Source organism: Mya arenaria, chromosome 4, assembly GCF_026914265.1.
Source record: "Mya arenaria isolate MELC-2E11 chromosome 4, ASM2691426v1".
NCBI lineage: Eukaryota > Metazoa > Mollusca > Bivalvia > Myida > Myidae > Mya > Mya arenaria.
The window spans coordinates 10,885,204-10,909,595 of record NC_069125.1 but is presented as its reverse complement, the minus strand read 5'-3'; the positions used below and the strand labels follow the sequence as shown (position 1 = coordinate 10,909,595).

The 24,392-nt window shown below is 38.9% G+C and overlaps 2 protein-coding genes across 6 annotated transcripts; one reads left to right on the top strand and one right to left on the bottom strand.

Moving 5' to 3' along the window:
* Positions 1–1,995: 1,995 nt before the first annotated feature.
* Positions 1,996–20,362, bottom strand: LOC128231567 (DNA damage-regulated autophagy modulator protein 2-like). 5 transcript variants are annotated; one of them, XM_052944569.1, is made up of 8 exons: positions 20,027–20,045; positions 19,506–19,606; positions 16,583–16,758; positions 13,404–13,471; positions 12,957–13,099; positions 6,618–6,795; positions 5,683–5,753; positions 1,996–5,117 (listed from the first exon to the last, which is right to left on the bottom strand). In XM_052944569.1, the coding sequence occupies exons 3-8, from the start codon at positions 16,705–16,707 to the stop codon at positions 4,932–4,934; spliced, it is 771 nt and encodes a 256-aa protein (XP_052800529.1). In that variant the 5' UTR covers positions 16,708–16,758; positions 19,506–19,606; positions 20,027–20,045; the 3' UTR covers positions 1,996–4,931. The 5 variants fall into 5 exon arrangements, with proteins under 5 accessions (XP_052800529.1, XP_052800530.1, XP_052800531.1 ...); XM_052944570.1 differs by lacking the exons at positions 19,506–19,606; positions 20,027–20,045 and adding an exon at positions 20,272–20,362; XM_052944571.1 differs by lacking the exon at positions 19,506–19,606 and having other exon boundaries at positions 20,027–20,131.
* LOC128231566 (acetylcholine receptor subunit beta-like) lies at positions 18,061–24,082 on the top strand. The gene is made up of 4 exons (XM_052944565.1): positions 18,061–18,100; positions 18,450–18,560; positions 20,916–21,081; positions 22,661–24,082. Coding segments are annotated over exons 1-4 (1,662 nt in total). The 5' UTR covers positions 18,061–18,098; the 3' UTR covers positions 24,044–24,082.
* The last annotated feature ends 310 nt before the right edge of the window (positions 24,083–24,392 follow it).

The window sequence follows — 24,392 nt, the reverse complement described above, 5'->3', positions numbered from 1 at the left end:
GGGCACAATTCCACGATCAGTAATCCCTTTTAGCAAACAGTGGTCTTTTCGAAGGAACGTTAGATGCAGCGATTGCTGTTTCTTCACCAAACACAAAATTCCACGACCAGAAAATCCTTCTAACCATGGTATCGATGTTAACCAATGTCTTCAAAATCACATAGCCGGATGCCTTTTACAGAACCGTCACAGGTCAGGGATACGGAACTCCCTGTCCAAATAAATAACAGACTTCCAAGACCATCTCGTTCTCCAGCAAGCAGGAAGGAGCGTTGATGTTCCTCTTCCTCCTCCTCCAACCTTTGATCTGCCATTTGTACCAACAACTCAGCCCGTCAGAACTATCCCTACCACAAGACTGACGAATGCCCGTGTGCCAGATGTATATACCGCCTTCCAGACCCACACATCAACCAACCATGCAATCAGTTGTTAACGATGGACTACAAAACGCCGGTGTAGAATTTGGTTTTGATTCTGTTCAATTATCACCCCATTCCAGAGGGACGCAGCCACCAATTATGCGAACAGTTGTTACTGATGGACTTCGAGACAGCGGTGCAGTATTTGGTTTTGAGTTTGTTTTAATATTACCACATTCGAGAGAAACACTGCCACCATTTATGTCATCAATGATAAACAGTTGAATTCGAGACACTTTTTCAGGGTTTGGTTTTGACTTTATGTCAACAACTATCTCACCTGTTGCTAAGACAATGCAAAATGCAGATGTTCGTGCCAAAGAATTCTTCCTTGATCATATTCCGACCCAGCATTCGCCGAGTGCGCGACATGGTAAATTTGGCTCTTAGCCAAGAAACACTTAACGAAGTGGCAAATGCAGATGTATCGGATCAAACGATGTCATCCGTTTCCACCACTCGAAAGACTAAAGATGCTGCCTATGTCATACTAGGTCTACAAATACACCATCTGTTTGTAATGGTTTGAAAACTGCTGGTATGGGATTGGCTACTACGGGTCCAACGGTGCCATGTGAAACCGTTGTGCAATACGATATGAAACCTTACAGAAAAAATAAAAATTGGGCCATATTTGACCAAAGTTCTGCAAGTGGTACTGTGGATTTTACAATCGGAGCACTCACCGAATGGGCCTTGCCCAGAAGGCGAGTATAAATAAGCTTACACACCCAACAGGTTTGACTTATAGACAGCAGACTAGCGGGAAAAGTGACTGTTTTAGGTTTAAGGCCCGGAAGTAATTATGATAGCTTAACTCGTTAAACTGTGTTTTGCAGGGATCGTTAAGATTTCTGAGTCAAGTCAATACAGAAAAATAACTTTTTTACGAGATTGCTTTTAATGCAAAAACTTCGACATAAGCACAACAGAAGTATTTGAATCGGTAAACGATGAGAATAGGATGAAATTAATACTAGCGCTAGAAGCAACATGGTTAACAACACAATATTATTTGTTTCAATGCAAAAAATGGTAAAATGTTTACTTGTTAGAATATTATGTACGTCAAGATTCCATATAACACCTTATTGCATTTCCTAACTTAAGTCATTTTCCTGAGTTCAATATCTAGTTGGTCGTCAGTTATGTAAACTTAATAAGTGTATATACAGTCGAAACTCGATATGTCGAACTCTGTTATCTTGATATTCTGGTTCGAACTTTATTTTTAATGTGTACGGTTTAGTTAAACATGTATAGTTGTTTGTCGGGTTTCTCGAACTCCCAACGACTTCGACATAGCAAGTTTTGGCGGGACATTATATGACAAAAACACATGTACTTTCTTTAAATTAAACTATGGAAATTTTTAGGAAAACAACATAAGTTAAAACTAAGACATTTTTTTTGCATACCGACCCAGGAGACAAAATGTTTCAAAAGAGCCACGATTCCCTTTTTCAAAAAGTTCTCAAAATGATGTAACATTAGTTGCCGATAATTATTAAATATATATGAAAAAAACGCATATTCGTTTGTCGTTAAAATGATAATAGAAAATAAACACTCCTAAAATTAATTATTTATCAGCCAATAAATTGAGGTAGAAACAAAAGGTCTACTTTAGAAAGCATAATACAAAAAAACGTTATATCATACGATGGCCAGACATCAGCCGGTTTGCAGACTTTTTAGCCTTTACACATTTATTAAAAATCCGAACTGTTAAATGATTAAGACATTAAGAAGGCCGAGCAGCAAATCTACAATAAAAACATCCACACAAACAATTATCACAATATCTGTAATATAAAAAAAAACAGCAAAAGGTACAGATACATCATCTCAAAAGTATTTTGTGATGGAAATGGTTTGACCATATACAGCACCAGTTTATCATGAAAGGCAAATGAGATGCGTTACACATACTTTGTTGGCCTATTCTATTTCATTTTTGTCTGACTTGTAAATCCCCAGCTATGTATATTCTGTTAATTCCTCTGGTGTCACAGCAAAGGTGCCGAATTCCATGTAAATTGTATGTTGGTTGAATGCCATTTATGTCCGGGTTCAAAGATACAGAACTGTACCGGTTATGCATTAAATGATCAACAACTATTGATCTGAGATCTGATTTTTGATAACAGACAAGAACAATACTTATTATGCGCCAGTCAATTGTAACCACGCCCAAAGGTCCAGTAATATACCGGGGATAGCGGGGGAAATGGCCCGTGTTTTTTACCTTCCAGGTGGCCTCACAGTGCCGGGTGAATGCGGCCGCTATGTTTTCGCGCGGAAAATAGCGGGGATAGGCCTTACCTAAGATGTCCCCGGTGTGTGGTTGTGTTTGGTGTGGTCATTAATTGTAGTACACAACTTCTGTGTACTGATCTTAATCTTTATTGCCGTCTGCTGTCTATCAGATCTCAGATCTGAGTGTCCTGCTGTGGTTTTATTATAGAAATGAACACAATAAAAGACCATGTCAGGAATACAAAAAAATGCTAAATTCACTGTTCATAACTCAGAAATAATGTCAATGATGTGCATTGCAAGTGCAAAAACGATGTCAGAAATGTGCATTTAAATTTCACAAATGATGTTAAAAAAAGGCAAAATGATGTCAGAAATGGGCATTAAAAGTACATAACTTAAGTCAGAAATACGCATTGACACTTCACAAATGATGTAAAAATAAGCATTGAAAGAACACAAATGATGTCAGAACTGGGTATTAAAGTACATAAATAATGTCAGAAATACGCATTCAAAGTTACAGATACATATCAAGGGCGTTATACATGACAGTTGTAGCTGATTATCAAAATGGAATGCGTTACAACAATCTTGTGCTAAGCCCTCGATATATCAAACAGAATCATTAAAAATAATATTAATACATAAAACATGTTAATGGTATAATTTAACATTTAAAAAATGCATTTGGTGGCACTTTTCAGCATAACACAATAACTGTCTGAATAGGGACGTTGTTCATTCACATAACACAATGACTATCAAAATAAGGACGTGGTTAATTCACATAACACAATGATTATCTAAATATGGGCATGGTTAATTCACATAACGTAATGATCATCTGAAATTGGGGCGTGGTAAATTTACATAACACAATGAATATCTGAATAGGGGCGTGGTTAATTCACATAACCCAATGACTATCTGAATAGGGGCGCGGTTAATTCACATAGCACAATGCTTATCTGAATAGGGGCGTGGTTATTTCACATAACACAATGAATATTCGGATAGGGGCGTGGTTAATTCATGTAGCACAATTATTATCTAAATAGGGGCGTGGTTAATTCACATAACACAATGAATATTTGAATAGGGGCGTGGGTAAATTCAAAGATCACAATACATATCCAAACACAGTGGCAATATTACAACGAAGGCAGGACAGATTATCGTAGGATCCAAACTTTCGGTTTGATATTAGGGAGCAAGACAAAACATCCCATGGACAAAACATCCGAATACATGTAAAACTAGGTGGACAAAAATTATTTTGACAGGGTGGCCAAAACATCCCAGCTGGTACCGTTGTATATTCCGGTATCATAACAATCTTATTTGAAAGTTTCGCTGGAAAATCAAACAGAAATCTTTGTTTTACCTCTACATTGTTAACATTAGTTCCGTTTTTTCTCGGGGATTCTGACTCAATGAATCTGATTCGAAGAAGTGATCGTACGATACAGTCGTTAATAATTGGGACTAGTTTTGCACATACCATCAATAAACACAATAGTATACCAGTTTAAAAAAAGTACAATAATACAAAAACAATATCATCATTATACGTGGCATAAGGAAGAACTGTTAACATTAAGATTGAGGAATGTTATATGTCATAACAATTAAGTGTAATTCATCAAGTATGGTTCATTGCATCACATGCCACACTTTCACGAAACATCTTTAGTCCTGTAACAGCAACAGGATTAAGCTAAGCTCATTGTTTTTGTTTAAGTATGATTGGTGTTAGATTTACATTATTTAGAAGTTTAAGACTTTTTTAAGAAAATTATCTCTATTGTCATCACGATAAACTAATTTTTATTAAGCAAATTCATGATTTAGTCAGAAATTTGGCTTAATTTGTTACGCTGATGAACTCTCGAGAAAATGGTTCCAGTCATCTTGTCCCGCCACTCAGTTGAGAACGACATACCATATAGCTGTATATTATTACACTAAAAGACTAAATATTGCTATATTTACTTCGAAAATCATCTTTAGTAAATGAAGAAACACGTTCAACCAAGTAAAAAACATGTGAATTAAGTTTCATGGCAATTCATAAAAAAGTAACAAACAAACATTACAGGGCTGAACATGTGTTACGTGTATAACAAAACTATTAAAAACCAAATCTTAGTTGATCATTGCAGTGAATCATAAAAAGATGCGCACCAAAGTATGTGCACCAAACTAGATGTGCACCAAATTGTGGCGTGTTTTGCTCTGTTGTCAATACTATGCTAGCAGTCTTGTGTTCTCGTCGGGGAATAGCGCTGGTTCGTCCAGATGCCGTACAAACAACCGCGGCTTGACCTCAATCCTCAGTTTCATGAAGTCTCGTACAAACGTGAGGAAGTACATCAGAAACACTATCGCCGTGATCCACTCGCCTGCCGTGCTGATTATGTGCGGAACGTACCCCTGAAGGAAAATTAAACAACATTGAAATTGACTATAACTGCAACCTGCCATGAAGTTAAACAATATTGAAATTGACTATACCTGCAACCCTGCCATGAAATTGAACAATATTGAAATTAACTATACCTGCAACCCTGCCATGAAATTAAACAACATTAAAATTGATTATACCTGCAGCCCTGCCATGAAATGAAACAACATTGACATTGACTTTGCAGACTCTGGAAGAAAATTACCTAAGATTGAAATTGACTATACCAAACCTTAAAGAAAATTAAACAATATTGAAATTGGCTTTTACAAATATACTGTTTTCTTCAATTCTTAATAATTGTAATTGCGCACTGCTTTCCCAATTACATTAAAGGATCCGGGGGGTGGCGGTGGGGGCGCAACCGGCGCCCTTCCCCATAAAATCGTCAAAGTTTACTTTTTATTTCAATAAAATTTATGTCCGAAAATTGGTAGCGAATTGGGTTCCACAACATTGGTCGCTTCTGACAGGCGACACTATCAAGCGCAAAATTCTATATTGCATTACTACCGTAGGGTTTGTTAGACTTACGGGTTCATCCGGTTTCCAGTGGAGTTTATCCTTGGGATGAGACTGTCGTGATATCACGGCGCTTGTAACTGCTGTGACAGAGTTAAGGGATGCAAACATTTTTAAATAGTGTAAGATAACGATGGACGTTATTCTTAATGCCCTTCCATAATGATTTGCTGTGACCAAAAACAGTTTCTAAACAGTGATCGAGGCATTCGGCATTATACGAAAGTTAAAAATAATGAAAAGATATCGAATCGCTCATGTATAATACTTATTAAAGTCTTTCGAGCATTCCGTGCATACGTAATCATCTTCTGCATAAAAGAGTATAGAGCCTTTTGTTAAACAACTAGTCTATTCAAATAACCTATGCATTCAAAAACAACTTCGTCATTAAGTAAAAAGTAAAAGGTGCTTCGTAATATCTTTACAACTGAATAGGATCAACCGATTATAACGGTGACAAAATATTTTATAAACTAAATCGTCAATAGTCTTTAATGTGTGTTTTAAGTTTTTAACTTGAATTAAAAAAAACACAATTCATAAATTGTTTGTATACATAACAAACCCCACTTCTGTACTTGTGGGTAGGAGGGTTGTCTTTTTTTATTTTTTTTTTTTTTTTTTTGGGGGGGGGGGGGTCGCGCTACATTTTTTAATGACCTTTAACACTTTGGATTTTTTTTTCTTTTAGGTCCGGTAACGTCAACCAAACTGTTTAATTGATTGTGGAATATTTTATATCCCTTTACTTACGTCTCATAAGCTTTACAATTTCACATTATTATTTTATGAGAACAACTTAATCTTAAGTTAAAAATATTTACATAAAAACCCACAAAAAATAATAATTTCATACAAATGAAGTGACGGTCTAAACGCATTATAGGCTGTAGGCTCCGGAGATACTGAGAGCGCCAGGTAACTGTGGGCTTCAAAAAGGATACTGGTTGCCATAACGATGAAGGAGGCAAAGGTTAGAGCGAGGCGCACCCGGGCTACATAGATGCCGCTATAGTCTGGGTGCATTTTGTATGAGAGGGCCGTCTGGAGGGCCGCATACACCACCCCTACCCCGAACACCAGTGCCGCACCCGTCACGTGCACCGGTTCTACTTCCGTCTCCTGAAACACAGACAATGTAACATCATAAATGAACAATATCTACTATATTTATATTTTTCATTTATAATAATGTTGTTACTAAGAAATGCGGAAACTCTTTTGAAAACATTCATTGCCGTGTTATTTAACGGCAGTCCGGTTAGCGCAGTGGTTAGAGTACTCACTTCTCACCTAGGGGACCCGGATTCGATTCCCGGCCTGGGTGCATGTGAGTTTGGTTTGTGGCCATGCCGAACAAGTGTGCTTTCTCCGGGGACTCCGGTTTCCCCCACATCACAAGAATACACTCTCGCGTAAAATCGTGTCATCGAGAGTGATTAATTCAATGTTGTAAAAGCCTGTATCACAATCGTTGTAAATATTTAAGTTTAAACTAAATGGATGTCAATGTTCGAATGCTTGTCAGTCGAACAAGGGACACAACATGACCATTATTAAAGCCAGAGTAATGGGACTAGCTAGTTGCTGCACATGTTTATCATGTCACAGGGAACATGTGTACAGTTTGACATGAATATCTTAAAAAGGGTTTGAATAGCCAGATATACCCTAAGAAAGGTGAGAGTTGTCTGCCTCTCACCCAGGAGGTTATGGATTAGATCCCCATCAGGGTGAGAGTGGTCTAGTGGTTAAGGTGACCACCTCTCAGCCAAGAGGCTGTGGGTTTAATCCCCACCAGGGTGAGAGTGGTCTAGTGGTTAAGGTGTCTGCCTCTCACCCAGGAGGTTATGGATTAGATCTCCACCAGGATGAGAGTGGTCTAATGATTAAAGTGTCTGCCTCTCACCCAGGAGGTTATGGATTAGATCCCAGCCACGGTGAGAGTGGTCTAGTGGTTAAGGTGTCTGGCTCTCACCCAGGAGGTAATGGATTAGATCCCCACCAGGATGAGAGTGGTCAAGTGGTTAAGGTACCTGCCTCTCACCCAAGGGGTTGTGGGTTATTACCCCAGCAGGGTGAGAGTGGTCTAGTGGTAAAGGTGTCTAGCTCTCACCCAAGAGGTTGTGGGTTTGATCCCCACCAGGGGTACTGCTCATGGCTTCTTTAAAAGCACACGGTACTGCTTTATTCCCATAAAACGGACCCGAGAGTGATATTACAAGCTAAACGGAACCGAGGGTGATATTATAAGCTAAACGGACCCGAGAGTGATATTATAAGCTAAACGGAGCCGAGGGTGATATCATAAGCTAAACGGACCCGAGGGTGATATCATAAGCTAAACGGACCCGAGGGTGATATTATAAGCTAAACGGACCGAGAGTGATATTATAAGCTAAACGGACCCGAGAGTGATATTATAAGCTAAACGGACCCGAGGGTGATATCATAAGCTAAACGGACCCGAAGGTGATATCATTAGCTAAACGGACCCGAGAGTGATATTATAAGCTAAACGGACCCGAGAGTGATATCATAAGCTAAACGGACCGAGAGTGATATCATAAGCTAAACGGACCGAGAGTGATATCATAAGCTTAACGGAACCGAGAGTGATATCATAAGCTAAACAGAACCGAGAGTGATATCATAAGCTAAACGGAACCGAGAGTGATATCATAAGCTAAACGGACCCGAGAGTGATATCATAAGCTAAACGGACCGAGAGTGATATCATAAGCTAAACGGAACCGAGAGTGATACTATTAGCTAAAATTATAAGCTAAACGGAACCGAGAGTGATACTATAAGCTAAACGGAACCGAGAGTGATATTATTAGCTAAACAGAACCGAGAGTGATATTTTAAGCTAAACGGACCTGATGGTAATATTATAATCTATCCTCTTTCGTCATAATCGGGCTAAAAACATAAATTTGTTTTTATGCTCACGACAGCAACCTCATCAAGGTCATGATATTAACCGAATTATATAATCGACCAGAACCAGCTCAAATGAGTTCGGTGTCAAGAAGCGACACTGTTTACTAATATAATTATACTCTGGTCTCAATATAACTATTCAATTATTATGAACAGAGTCGTTTGATAAACAATAAAAAATGCCATTTAAGGCGTTCCGCAGTGTCATAAACATTTTCTTGAACAGATGATAAACGTTCAAATAAGGAAATCGCTCGATGCAGGTACAAAAGACCTGCTAGGCAGACACATCGAAACCTTCCAGGATATCTGACTGTTTCAATATCGAAATTTAATAGGCCCGATTCATATTCTCAATGTTTGTAATGTTATTTTTTTTAATCCTTAACAATTAACTATGTATATGTTTTGATCAAACGCGCTTGCTTGTTTCTAGTGCAATGCAATCGATACGTATTTCTGTAAGCGCACATAATAATTCTGCAAGCATAATTTGACCGTATTCCACGTGCCAATATTCTGTCGATAAAAAATAATCTTTTCTCCATACTAATGTAGCGTCACACCTTTAACCGTTAAAAATAAACAATTTTCATTTTAAAGCTGCACTCTCACAGATTGAACGTTTTGACAACTTTTTTTTTTATTTTTTGTCTTGGAACGAGCCATTGTTTGAGAAAGTCCACGGAAATCAGTTATATAAGAAAGCTGACAAAAAATTAGATCGCATATTTTTATATTAAGTTCAAAAGCTGATGTTTTGTGCATTTTTCTTAAACCGTTATTAACGGTTTAAGCCATAAAACATTAATTTTTGAACGGAAATATGAAAAAGTTGCTCTTTAAATAAAAATGTTGTAAAAATGGTATATCTGTGAGAGTGCAGCTTTAAGTGACGAAATGTGTCGTGTGATAAAGATAGCCTTTATTTTTTATTGGTTTAATTTAATCCCACAGAGATATGAAACTCGTTATGGACAAAATATGAAACTTGCCAAAGGCTCATTAAGTTTTTTTTGTATTCATTGGGAAGTCAAGTAAGATTCTATACAAATTTGATCAAAGTGACCGTTTCCATAAAGGATTTTAGTCGTACTTTCAATGATTATAAAACTGTATAAACCTATGCAAATGGCAACACATTGACATTTTTTGATTTCCTAAATTTTGTGCTCATTTCTAATACTGGCTAAAGTTGAATTCATTCAAATGTAGCAAAATGATAAAAATAAGTTGTATCACACTATGATAATTTCATTTTACGACTAAAAAAGTCGAAGATCATTCTTGAAACATCCCGTAAGGATAAAGGGCCTAACACGTTCCCCAGGTTTTTTTTAACAGCTGATAATTGTCACCCTAAATAAAAAAAGCTGGGGGTCTTTTTGAGCATGAGAGAGTCATGCCCTAAGCAGGGTATAGAGGCTAAGACCCCCTTTGAAGGTGTGTCCAAAGTTTTTGAAATGGTTTCCAAAGTTTTTGATTTTTTTTTAAAACAAACTTGACAACCGTACAATATTCTGAAGTTAAAAGTTCTCATTCCTGATTCAGTAGTAATCTTGAACTGCAATTTTAGGCATTTTGTCGCTGTTTTAACAATTTTAATGTCTAAGCCCCATTTCCAAAGGTTGGAGAAAAACTCCTGTTCTCCTGTTGTCCGGGTCCAAAACAAACAAAGTCTGTTTCCCAAACCAGATTAAAAAAGTAAAGTAGGGTACGAAAACTGATCTACATTAGTTGACATCTTTAAACCTAATAACAAAAGTCACACCATACTGGCTTGTCAATAAATTTATTGCAGGATTTCGTTCAGACAACTTACTTTCTAAGTAAAGTACGTACCATATAAGTTTATTAAAACACTCTGTGTATAAAATGCGTGTTTAACTTTTCTAGTAAACGTCTCAGGAGCAAATTTGAATACGCTGATTAAACATTTAGCGCGGTAAATATTTGCTTACTCTGTGGTTGTCTGGCTTACGCAATGAGTGTAAGCACAGGTACTTGACACAATTTTTTTAATGTTCTATATGGGCTATATTCTATAATAAGATATCTTAATAAACATATATATAGGCCGATTTTTTATTATGTGACTTGCGCCTGTAAGCCAACTCAATACTTCTCAGTTCAATTCCAGGCAAGTGAGTTAAATTAAAGCTGCACTCTCACAGATTGGTCATTTGACAATTTTTAAAAAAAAATGTCATTACTGACCCAATTTTGGCAAAAATGTCTGAAAATCAGTGATATAAGACTTCTGAAAAAATCAGATCACAGTTTATCATATTTATGTTGGTAAATTGATGTTTTATGGCTAAAAGCGTTACTAACGCTTTAAGAAAAATAAAAATTTTCGGCAGTTTTTCAAACATTTGAGATCTGACCTATTGTGAATAATCTTATATGACTAAATCAAAACCAAATAAGCCAATTCTGAGACAACTACAGTCAAACCCGTTGGCCCGAATTCCCAGGGATCGGCGAAATTACCCCGAGCCTCGAAAAGTTCGAACCAAGCGGCATTGTTGACCATCAGTATAAAAAAATTGGTCCTTTACATCAAGTTCAAGCCAACGAGGAATTCGAGCCAAGCGAGTTCGAGCCAACGGTGTTCGAATGTAACTTGAAAAGCGTCAAAAATGTCAAAAATGACAATCTGTGAGAGTGCAACTTTAATATCAACTTATATAGAACAAGAACAAGAACTATAATATAATGTCGGTGAGAAGGTTTCCGTTCAAGTACTTAAGTGCTCCATTTCAATAATATCTTCCTCGTAAGCCTTACGCTGCTAACAGAGTGCTCAGGTTCACCGCAGAAACTATGCGGTAAATGTCCTTTCGATATTTCTTTTATTAAAAGGCAGTTTAAGCCCAAAACGGTTACGACTGGAAGCCTTAAGCCAGTATGATCACTTGTTAGATTTGAATCCGATTTTTTAAATGGGGACGGGGTGACATTTTTTTTACGGTTTCACTTTTGAATATATGTCCTTGTTCTTTCTTATTGCATAAGGGACCATATATATGTGTTTCTAGACGATCGTAACAATTCTCCTTTTTCACATATGAATGCTATACATCGACAGCGTAGGTATGAATAAACATCGTTCCCGGACAATACCTCACCGATGCGCAAATACACACCGCAGTTCAACATTTTTATTTGAGTCAATACATTTAATAAAGCTGCACTCTCACAGATTTACCGTTTTTACAACTTTTTTATTTTTTGTCTTGGAAAGGGCAATTTTTTGTATAAATATTTGCAAACCAATGATATAAGATTGCTGACAAAAACTCAGATCGTAGATTTTCATATTTCCGTTCGAAAATTATTGTGTTATGGCTTAAACCGTTACTAACGGGTTAAGAAAAATGCATAAAACATCAATTTTTGAAATTAAATATGAAAATCTGCGATCTAGTTTTTTGTCAGGAGTCATATAAAACTGTTTTCAATGGATTTTCGCAAAAATTGGTGCGTTCCGCGACAAAAAATGAAAAAAAATGTTAACACGTTCAAACTGTGAGAGAGCAGGGTCGGCGAAAAGAGAGGGGGTGGGCGGGGATAAAAAAATCTAGCAATTAATTTTTAGTCGCCTTACGATCTTTATTGACACGGGGCACAGGCCCCACTTACCCACCACGACAATGAAGCCGAAATTGTGATCAATTGCAAAATAAAATGACTACTATATCAGTGGTCGAACACCTTAAGTAAAGCAGCCTCATTACAAAGACACAGACCCGACCTAATATAAAGATGATAACACTAATTTATTAAGTGGCATATCCGTAATCTAGTGATAACAAACTTGACTGCCAATCCAAAGTCGCAGGTTCTATTCCCCGCCGCACCACTAAAATACTAATCGTCTTCCGGGAGGGACGTTAAATGGGGGTCCCGTGTAACAGTGCCATACACCGATGCACGTTAAAGAACCATGGTAGCTCTAACCAGGGTAACATTCTGTCTTTGCACTATGTTCAAAAAACCTAAAATGATTAACAATCTTATCGGGGCACTCGCCAAATGAGCAAGGCCCAAATGCGAGTATAAATTAGCTTACATACCACCTTAAGTTTGCCTCACCTGAAAGTTGGCGACCAGACTGAGCCCGAGCGATGTTAGGACGCCAATCCCGAGGCACACCTGGTTCAGGCGGTATAGCCTTTCCGTCTTTATTAAAACGGGACACAGTCCCCAACTATCCCACACCGACGTTGAAGCCAAACTTGAGGCGTACCGTATTTTTTTTTCTTTTCACAGGCACAGAAATTAACCATTCTACCAAATAGTAAGGAAGATCACAATCATTTAGTTTGCCTCACCTGGAAGTTGGCGACCAGACTGAGCCCGAGCGATGTTAGGACGCCAATCCCGAGGCCCACCTGGTTCAGGCGGTGTATGTTCTGATCTTCATGGCCGCTGATAGCCTCCACCAGCTTGTAACGCACGTATATCGTACACAGACCTGCAGCCGAGGGGGTTCATTTACAAAATTTACACTATTTTCTATTAGATCATTTCACTTATTTGTACATTGTTGGAAAGTTACACAACACTCTTATTCAAGAAAATGGCAAAACTAAACATATTTACTAGCGGAATAAAGAAAACTGCGCATGCAAAGATATACCGATTCTCAACCGCAGAAAAAAATTCTTTAACGCTGAAAATTGTCACATTCTTTGAGACAGAATGTCCATGTATCAAAGTTAAATATGTCTGAAATTCCTCTACCTTATAATTAAGAAAAAGTTACATAAAATGCTTACAAAGTGCTGCGCAAATATTCAGAAACTGGGAGAATATACAACTCTCTGGCGGCTTAGTCCCAGTATCGCTGAAAACATCAACAAGATAAAAATAATTAGTTTACATTTGCTTGCAGAGAATCATCATGAAAAATATATACTGCCTAGTTGGCGGTTGACTGGTGTGTATGTCTAAATGCTGTGTATGTCTGAATGCTGTGTATGTCTGACTGTTTTGTCCGTCTGACTGTTGTATCCGCCTGACTGCTGTATCCGCCTGACTGCTGTGTCCGTCTGACCACTGTGTCCTCCTGACAACTGTATCCGCCTAACTGCTTTGTCCGTCTGACTGCTATGTCCGCCTGACTGCTATGTCCGACTGACTGCTGTGTTCGTCTGACTGCTGTGTCAGTCTGACTGTTGTATCCGCCTGACTGCTGTATCCGCTTGACTGCTGTGTCCGTCTGACCACTGTGTCCTCCTGACAACTGTATCCGCCTAACTGCTTTGTCCGTCTGACTGCTATGTCCGCCTGACTGCTATGTCCGACTGACTGCTGTGTTCGTCTGACTGCTGTGTCAGTCTGACTGTTGTGTCCGTCTGACAGCTGTGTCCGTCTGACTGTGGTGTCCGTCTGACTGCTGTGTCCGTCTGACTGTTGTGTCCGTCTGACACCTGTGTCCGTCTGACTGTTGTGTCCGTGTTGTGTCCGTCTGACTGTGGTGTCCGTCTGACTGTTGTGTCCGTCTGACTGCTGTCCCCGTCTTACCACTGTTCCCGTCTTACCACTGTGTCCGCCTTACTGCTTTGTCCGTCTGACTGCTATGTCCGTCTGACTGTTGTGTCCGTCGGACTGCTGTGTCTGCCTGACTGCTGTGTCCGCCTGACTGCTGTGACCTTCTGACGACTGTGTCCTTCTGACGGCTGTGTCCGTCTGACTGTTGTGGTGTCCGTCTGACTGTTGTGTCCCGTCTGACTGTTGTGTTCGTCTGACTGCTGTGACCTTCTGGCTGTTGTGTTCGTCTGACTGCTGTGTCCGTCTGACTGCTGTGACCTTCTGACTGTTGTGTCCGTCTGACTGCTGTGTTCGTCTTAGTGTCCGTCTGACTGTTGTGTCCGTCTGACTGCTGTGACCTTCTGACTGTTGTGTCCGTCTGACTGCTGTGACCTTCTGACTGTTGTGTTCGTCTGACTGCTGTGACCGTCTGACTGCTGTGACCTTCTGACTGTTGTGTCCGTCTAACTGCTGTGACCTTCTGACTGCTGTGTCCGTCTGACTGCTGTGACCTTCTGACTGTTGTGTCCGTCTGACTGTTGTGTCCCGTCTGACTGCTGTGACCTTCTGACTGTTGTGTCCGTCTGACTGCTGTGTCCCGTCTGACTGTTGTGTCCCGTCTGACTGTTGTGTTCGTCTGACTGCTGTGACCGTCGGACTGATGTGTCCGTCTGACTGCTGTGTCCGTCTGACTGTTGTGTCCCGTCTGACTGTTGCGTCCGTCTGACTGTTGTGTCTCGTCTGACTGTTGTGTCCCGTCTGACTGCTGTGACCTTCTGACTGTTGTGTCCGTCTGACTGCTGTGTTCGTCTGAGTGTCCGTCTGACTGTTGTGTCCGTCTGACTGCTGTGACCTTCTGACTGTTGTGTCCGTCTGACTGCTGTGACCTTCTGACTGTTGTGTTCGTCTGACTGCTGTGACCGTCTGACTGCTGTGACCTTCTGACTGTTGTGTCCGTCTGACTGCTGTGACCTTCTGACGGCTGTGTCCGTCTGACTGCTGTGACTTTCTGACTGTTGTGTCCCGTCTGACTGTTGTGTCCCGTCTGACTGTTGTGTCCGTCTGACTGCTGTGTCCCGTCTGACTGTTGTGTCCCGTCTGACTGTTGTGTTCGTCTGACTGCTGTGACCGTCGGACTGTTGTGTCCCGTCTGACTGTTGTGTCCGTCTGACTGTTGTGTCCGTCTGACTGCTGTGTCCCGTCTGACTGTTGTGTCCGTCTGACTGTTGTGTCTCGTCTGACTGCTGTGTCCCGTCTGACTGTTGTGTCCGTCTGACTGTTGTGTCTCGTCTGATTGTTGTGTCCGTCTGACTGTTGTGTCCCGTCTGACTGTTGCGTCCGTCTGATTGTTGTGTCTCGTCTGACTGTTGTGTCCCGTCTGACTGCTGTGACCTTCTGACTGTTGTGTCCGTCTGACTGCTGTGACCTTCTGACTGTTGTGTCCGTCTGACTGTTGTGTCCGTCTGACTGTTGTGTCCGTCTGACAGCTGTGACCTTCTGACTGTTGTGTCCGTCTGACTGTTGTGTCCGTCCGACTGTTGTGTCCGTCTGACTGCTGTGAGCTTCTGACTGTTGTGTCCGTCTGACTGCTGTGTCCCGTCTGACTGCTGTGTCTCGTCTGGCTGCTGTGTCCCGTCCGACTGTTGTGTTCGTCTGACTGCTGTGACCGTCGGACTGTTGAGACCTTCTGACTGTTGTGTTCGTCTGACTGCTGTGACCCGTCTGACTGTTGTGTTCGTCTGACTGCTGTGACCGTCGGACTGTTGAGACCTTCTGACTGTTGTGTTCATCTGACTGCTGTGACCCGTCTGACTGTTGTGTTCGTCTGACTGCTGTGACCGTCGGACTGTTGTGTCCGTCTGACTGTTGTGTTCGTCTGACTGCTGTGTCCCGTCCGACTGTTGTGTTCGTCTGACTGCTGTGACCGTCGGACTGTTGTGTTCGTCTGACTGCTGTGTCCCGTCTGACTGCTGTGTCCCGTCCGTCTGTTGTGTTCGTCTGACTGCTATGTCCGTCTGACTGTTGTGTCCGTCTGACTGTTGTGTTCGTCTGACTGCTGTGTCCCGTCTGACTGCTGTGTCCCGTCCGACTGTTGTGTTCGTCTGACTGCTGTGACCGTCTGACTGTTGTGTCCATCTGACAGTTGTGTTCGTCTGACTGCTGTGTCCCGTCTGACTGCTGTGTCCCGTCCGGCTGTTGTGTTCGTCTGACTGCTGTGACCGTCTGACTGTTGTGTCCATCTGACTGTTGTGCACCTCTGACGGCTGTAACCGTCTGGCCGCTGTGTGTTTAAGTCTTGAGTTGTTTATAGAAAAGCGCTATGTTTTGGTCCAGCAGTATATACTTTTTTTAAGCAACGAACTGACTAACATTTAAACATAATTGTTAACAATATGGTTTAAAGGTTTGGTATAAAGGTCCTTACCTTATATATGGAAAGTTTGGCGAGACATCACCGTTATAGATGGCTATGATGTATGTCGTAATGAAAGTAGCAACCGTTAGAAGTACCAGACACAACGGCAGGTAACTCATACCCTGACACAACATGGCGGGACGCTGACGAAATTTCCGAGGGAAGGCAGGCTGAGATTCACTATGCTGAAAACGTAAACAATTAAAAACGAATTAACAAAGTGTAAACTACCAAACGCAACGGCAGGTAACTCATTCCCTGACAACACATGACAGGACTCTGACGTAACTTCCGGCGGACTGGAGGCTGAGCTTCGCTATTCTAGAAGTGTGAAATAGTGTACAATGATTTAAAAAATGGAGCTCACAACACATTACGGGACGCTTATGTAACTTTAAGCGAAGGTAATGCTGATGTTCGCTGGGGTTCAATATTCTGAAAGTATGAAAATGTAAAAAGTGATTTTAGTGGAGTATTAGACACAGGGGCAGGTAACCTATACCCTGACAAATGTGTAAACATGGCTGTTTGCTTCAAAGTCACTTCCAACGGAAGTACGACGAGATCTTTATAATGTTTGAAGGTATGAAAATAAATTTCAAAAAGTGTGACGCACTAGCACAGATTCTTATACTCGTTCCCTGACAATACATGGCGGAGCGATGACGTAACTTCCGCCGGAAACTGTGTCGATACTCACTATGACGTATAAATAGTATATAGTATAAATAATGCATGAATATTTAAATCTTCATGATCTTTATAAGTTTATTTTTTTTCTTCTACAAACGTTATTCTTCGTATAACTACATAAGGGAAAACTTAATAAAAAAAATAATATTTTAATTTAACCATTTGCGACAACGCGATGAGTTAAAAACTACATTAAATAAACGCTTACCTGTTCAAGCGTATTAGATTTAATTTGGTTAAACAGTTAACACACAATCTTACAACTCTATGAAGCACCAACATACAATCACTCAATCAATGATTCAACATCTTCATGTAATGATTCTATATATAGCAAGACATAACGTCGTGGATTTTCCAAGCTTTCAAGATCAAGTGACTTATGTTTTTCCAACTAACCACTTAATGTCATCATAATGAAAACGAAAGTTAACGATGTCTCTTGTAATTCTTTCATTATCCGACTAAGTTATTCATATGATACTAAAGAATGTTAAAATAACCTGTCAATGTCTTGTGATCCCACATAACGTCGTGGATTTCAAGATCAAGTGACTTATAATTTTCCAACTAAACTACTTAATGTCATCATAATGAAAACGAAAGTTAACGATGTTTTTAGGTAATACTTTCATCATCCGTCTAAGTTATTCGTATGATACTATGGAATGTTAAAAAAACACACTATCAAATGTCTTGTGATCCCACATGATCACAGAGGTCAGAATGAAATAAGTTTAGCTTAATATATAAATGTAGTTTGTCCGATTAGCGCAGAGGTTAGCGCACTCGCTTCTCACCAAGGTTCGGGTTCGATTCCCGCCCTGGGCGCATGTGAGTTTGGTTAGTGGTCACCAAGCCGGACAAGTGGATTTTTCCGGGTACTTCGGTTTCCCCCACAACACAAGACCACACTCTCGCGCAACATCGTGCCAACGAGAGTGATTAATATAAGTTGCAATAGCTTGTTTCACAACCGTTGTAAAATTAAATAAGTTGAAACAGGAAAAAATAAAAATATTTCGTTTCTGACCCCTGTGCACATAACATCGAAACCATTGTAATTAATTTAAAGTAAAATTAAAAATGTGTTTTTAAAGTCATGGCTAAATAATTAAAGATGCACTCTTACTCCCTAAACAGATTTACCAAAATTAATACAATTGTTTCATTACACCAAAAGGGATGAATACATGTCCAAAAGAATGGTTTTTATGAAGGATACTGAGTTTGTTTTGAAAGAAAGGTGCAGAAAACACGGTATTTCTTCCTTATGCGACGATAGTAGATCACGGTAAATCTTTTAGCACTCACCAATCATAATGAATCATTTAATATTTTTGCGTTTTTAGCTAATGAATACGTGGTTACACTATTGTTATCAGTTATTAGTAGTTTCCATAAATGCATTATTAAGTAAGTAGTTCACTCAAAATTTTTGTTTGTTATACATGTGTATGTATTGACTTTGAACAAGAGTGTCACTTTAAAAATGAACATTTAAGTTGGGTTTTTTTCTGGATATTTCATTTATTGAGCAATATATAATATACAATGAACATCATACTATTAAATACAATACTTGTGTAACATACACTGATATCAATCAAGATACATTATATGATTATATAATTTTGCTAGAATATCCATGAATTTCAATTTTCACAAATTTAGAAAAAATGAAAAAAAAAAATACAAAACCAAAAAAATGGAAGTATATCAACATCATAATGATGAGGTTTTGAAAAAAAAAGTAAACTATTTTAATACATAAATACTAGATATGTAGTTACAACAGAAAACGTGTAACAATGTGTCCAATTGCACTTAAGTGGTCTCCATGATATTGTGTAAACTACCAACTGATTATGTTTATATTTGCCGCCTTTCCTGATTACAACCAATAACGGCTGACTGCTAATTTACTGAAAAATGTATCGGCAAATTTAAAGTGTAATACCTTCTCATTGGACAAAATATAATGTTGACCACTAAATGTGATTTATCAGTTTACCTGGCATGTTTTGTTGTTCATATTGTCTAAAGGTATTCTATATATCTCCATATAGACAGCAACACAAATTTAAGATATTTGAAAAACAAACAAAATAAACTATATTATTAAAGCAGTAATAAATACAGTAGAAATGTTTCAAATAAAAAATGTACTTTTTTAAGTCAAGTGTTTACTATTCATTCTAACACTGTAAAAGTATGGTATAAATACTGCAACCCAAACCTGTAAGAGGGCTCTTTTATAAACCAGCCATCTCTTTATCTTTGAGTCCGACGGTTGGGGTCTGATATCATTGTCTATTAGTCATCACATGGAAATTGAACCTGTATTGTTTAATAATGTCCTGCATTTTCAGTCTTGTCACAATGCACAATGAAAACTTATGTTTAACAAAGAAGATTAACATAAAAACACTGCTTGCATTTGACAAAAACATGCAGAAAATGCATGCTATGAGTATATTTTAAATTATTGTAATATACGTTACATCCATTCAGCAATAAATCCGCAAACTTTGACACTCATGTATATATTTGTACTTAGTAAATATCTGTAAACATAGTTTTACTATCCTAATTTGATTAGGAAAAAGGGAACGGATGTCAATAATAATGATTAACCGTACTGATTAAAAATATATTAAGGATAATGACTCATTCATTTTGTTTACAAATGTAATTTTATCAATATATTTATAAAGATATTCACCATCTAACGATCTCATAATCTTACTGATATCTTACCTTAATCTATTATGAAAGTTATGAATGAAAAGCTGTCACATGAGAGTTGTACATGAAGTGTTATTAGATCCTCATGTGATCTTTAATTCATAATTATTGTTAGATTTATTCTACTTTCGTTTTGAAATCACGTGCATTATTTTGCTTCCTGTATGCAAATTTCAATAAGAATATAAATTAACTTTTGTTAAGTGTTTATTTTATAGCATGTAAGTATAATCCTGAAGTAAAGTCAGTATACATACCCCAAATTTTGGAATAGTTTCAGATACATCAACGTTTCTGCATATTTTGTTTACATATTGACTGGTCACTGAAAAATATTCCCGTTGTAAAAACAGCGCTTGACAGTCAGAAGGCGCGTATTTTGAAATTAAGATTTGGGTTCATTTTTGGCCATTAGGCTTATATTGTACGTGTTTGATCCAATATTCGTACATAAATAGCTCATAATAATAAACTTTCTAAAGTAATAGTTAGATGATTTCAAGAAACCATATTTTGTAACCAATTGTGCACACATTTTTTACAATATGAGCTGACTTAAAAAGCTTTGTTAATAGGTTCTTCGTTCAATTTAAAGTGGAATTAAGAGCTAGGAGTTTTGGCAACATAATATGGCTAAATATATGAGAATGAAAAAACAACAACAAAAAAACAACAACAATAAATCTACAAAATTAGATGTTGTCAAAATGCACGCGTACTTCAATTGCCGAAAGACGCATACATACAATTGACGGTAGCACCGTCAGTGCTGGTGTTGTGCGTCGAGCAGGTATTTATATGGTGGTGCCCCGTGGAACATACATTGATGTGATTCTTATGGTCAAATCTATAAGTGTTATGTTAAAAGTTTGACACAACACGTTAAAATCATTAATTACAGGAGCCCCAAAAAGGTGGTTGATTCCTCAGACGACCAGTGTGTTATTAAACGTCCGGAAACAAATAATGCCCTTCATGTCCGAGGTTATCCGCTTGCTTCATCACCGGGAGACGCACACCTCCATTTAACGGAAGCACCGTCAGTGCTGGAGTTGTGCGTCGAGCAGGTATGTATATAGTGGCGCCCCGTGGGATCATGACATTGATGGGAGTCTTATGGTCAAATCCATATAAGTTTTAGGTTAAAAATTCGATGCAACACATTTAGATAATTTATCACAGGGACCCTAGGGAGGTGGCTTATTCCTCAGTAGACCAACGAGTTATTAATCGTCCGGAAATATATAATACTTTTCTCTCTAAGGATGAGTGTCTATAATAATTATTTTCTATTCTGAATGTGACCAATTTAAAGCGATCCCGTTTGGATAATTACAAATGGGCAGTTAGTAATGAAAACTCATTATTTATTAAATCAATCGAAATATATCGATAATATTAGAACACTTCTTTCAAATGAGATATTTGGACGGAATTTTCAATTTTTTGTGAACACAGAAATACGACCACAGAACTACGACATTAATTATTCAGCGAATGCAAATATAAAACTCGACGTGAAAGATCTCTTGTCATAATTACTGTACAAATGAGTACTAGAGGGTACATTTGTAGTCTGTACTCGATTTTATTTGTAACAGAAACAGCAAACACTTAAACAAGGTAAGATGTTTATAAACTTAAACAGCAAATTGAAATTTCAATTAGAAGGGTTTTACTAATGAAAGTAATTAATAATTGTAATATTTGATACCGTTTGACAATATTATTGTAGTAAATTTTAAAATATCCGCCGTTTTATTTCAATACTGGTCAGATTAATAGCTATCACTGGAAACCAATCGTCGGATATTTTGAAAAATAATAGATCAGTTAAGTATGAAAAAAACAACGTTCTGTTAAGTATTATAATCATTAACAAATGTATAACTTAATGGGTATATACTAAATGGTTAGACAAATGTAGTGGCACACATTTTTCAGTTGTGTAAAGTTATGTTTTGCTTTCATTCATAATTTATCATTGAAACCTTTCTCACACAATTTTAATTTGGTATGCCATGCTTAAGAAAGTAACAAGTAGGCGGTATTACAACGGTATTCACTTATAGACACTCTATGTAGTAATAAATATCTCTGAGAGTTAACAGTTCTCCAGGTTTCCTAAGTAACAACTTTCCTTTATAAAATTCTTAACGTGAAATGTATCCCCGCACATTCTAGTTACCATCTCAGTGGCATCCCGATATATCTATACATAGTATATATTTTTCCAACTATGTCCAATTTTAAGTTTATAAGATGTATACTAGTATTCTTGTATGACGATGGATTGAAATGCATCAACGATTTTGAACGTTTCATTTCAATACCTGAGTGAAATAGGTTTTGAGGGGGTTTGAGGGTTGTGCCCCCCCCCCCCCCCCCCCACACACACACATAGGATTTCTGGGTCCGCCACTCGTGTTTTGCCGTACACCCTCATGAAACGTCTTATGTCCCAAAATTATCATAAAGAGATCGTGGAGCACTCGTTTAAACATTGTCCATAGCTTCTCAGTCACATCGCAACCATTGTGGCGTACGACCGCCGCATATCGCCAGGTGTCGCCAGAACTGTGGACTGGAACTGACACAGCGCTTAACAAAGTTTCAATTTTCTAACCTAAAATATTTTTGTTTCAGTACAACATGGATCCCAAGCCGATTGTAACGCTGATTTATCTGGTATGCATATGTATGGGTCCTGCCGCTGCACAAACAATGCAGGACGCACAGAACCTTCTAGAGACGCTCACTTCCGGTTTCAATAAGAACGTCCGGCCCGCCGTCAACCAGTCCCATCCCACGTACGTAAACGTATCGTTCGATCTCGTCTCTCTTCTAGAAATGGACGAGATAATAGGGAAACTTTCAGTGGTCGGCATCCTGTACATGTCTTGGTTTGAGCCTCGCATGATGTGGAACCCTTTTCTATACGGCGGAAAATACGTTTTGAACGCGCCCATAGACAGTGTTTGGAAACCGGATATAGTCGTTGCCCACCCTGTAGAATCCATGGTAGCGCTCGGGTATCACCATAAATGGGTTAAGGTCAGGTACTATTACAACGGAATAGCGAACTTCAGTCCCGGTGACGTCATTTCTACGACGTGTCAAATTGACGTCAGGTACTATCCGTTTGATACCCAGGAATGCAAGATAATGTTTATTCCGTATGGGATGTTTGGGAACGAGATTTACTTTATTACCCCCGAGAACGAGGTTCTCCTGAACTTCTTTACTGAAAATGGGGAATGGGCTCTTGACAAAACGGAGACGGCCACGGGACTAATTGCCGACACTTTTCCATTCTTCGCCGTTGTTCTAAAGTTGCGACGTCGCCCGACGTTTGTTATCGTAAACGTTATATTGCCAATTCTTTTTATGGGTCTCCTAAACGTCCTGGTATTCTACTTACCGCCAAATTCCGGCGAACGTGTTTCCTACGCAATCACCGTTCTTCTAGCGATCGCCGTCTTTCTTACCTTGGTTAACGACAACCTGCCGAAAACGTCCCAGCCAATGTCGACCATCTGCTACTTCCTGCTGACCAATCTGGTCATGAGTGCGCTCATTATGATGGTAACCATTTACAGTCTGTACATCTTTCACCGCCCTGAAAGCCGACCGGTGCCAAGATGGCTAAAACAGATGGTTACGTCGTTTCATTGTCCTTGTTGGAAGAGGAAAAAGCAAACAGACGTTGAACAGATCAAGCCACCGGAAGAAACGTCTGACGTCGTTCCAGAAAAACCACCGCTGTACAAACGGCGCGCTAGCCCGATCGTCGTTAAGGAGCCGTTTACGATTCAATTAACCGGGAGCGTCGCTTCAAAGAAAGACCCGGTTGCAGAACCGCCAACTGAGAAATGGGCAACGTCACGGACAGATGACGTCACGGAAAATGTAACGTGGAGCGACGTCAGCGCCATGTTTGACCAAATTGCATTCATTATAACGCTTACATGGCTGGTCATTTCGGCTGTGACGTTCTTTGTTATGGTTGCCAGAAATACAATGCCATAAAACGGGCAACTTATGTAGACGTCTTAAACCCGCTAGAAGATTTCTTGACGGCGATTATTGTAGTTTCAATAATTTCATCAATTTACTTTAATAAACTTGATTCTTAACAGTGACATATTAAAGGATACTAATTACTCAGATTTTCTTATTAATTATCTTTAAAAACATTTAATTTTCAATTGTAAAGTTAAGGTTTTTTTTGCACTTTCTGACATAATTTCAAACATTTATGAGCAATAGATTCCGATGACGACTTTATACGATTGTACCGAGTTTTTTCCTTCACTTTATGCAAGACACAGAGAACAATTTCTGGCATATAATAAGACCCTCGATTTTGGGTGAAAAA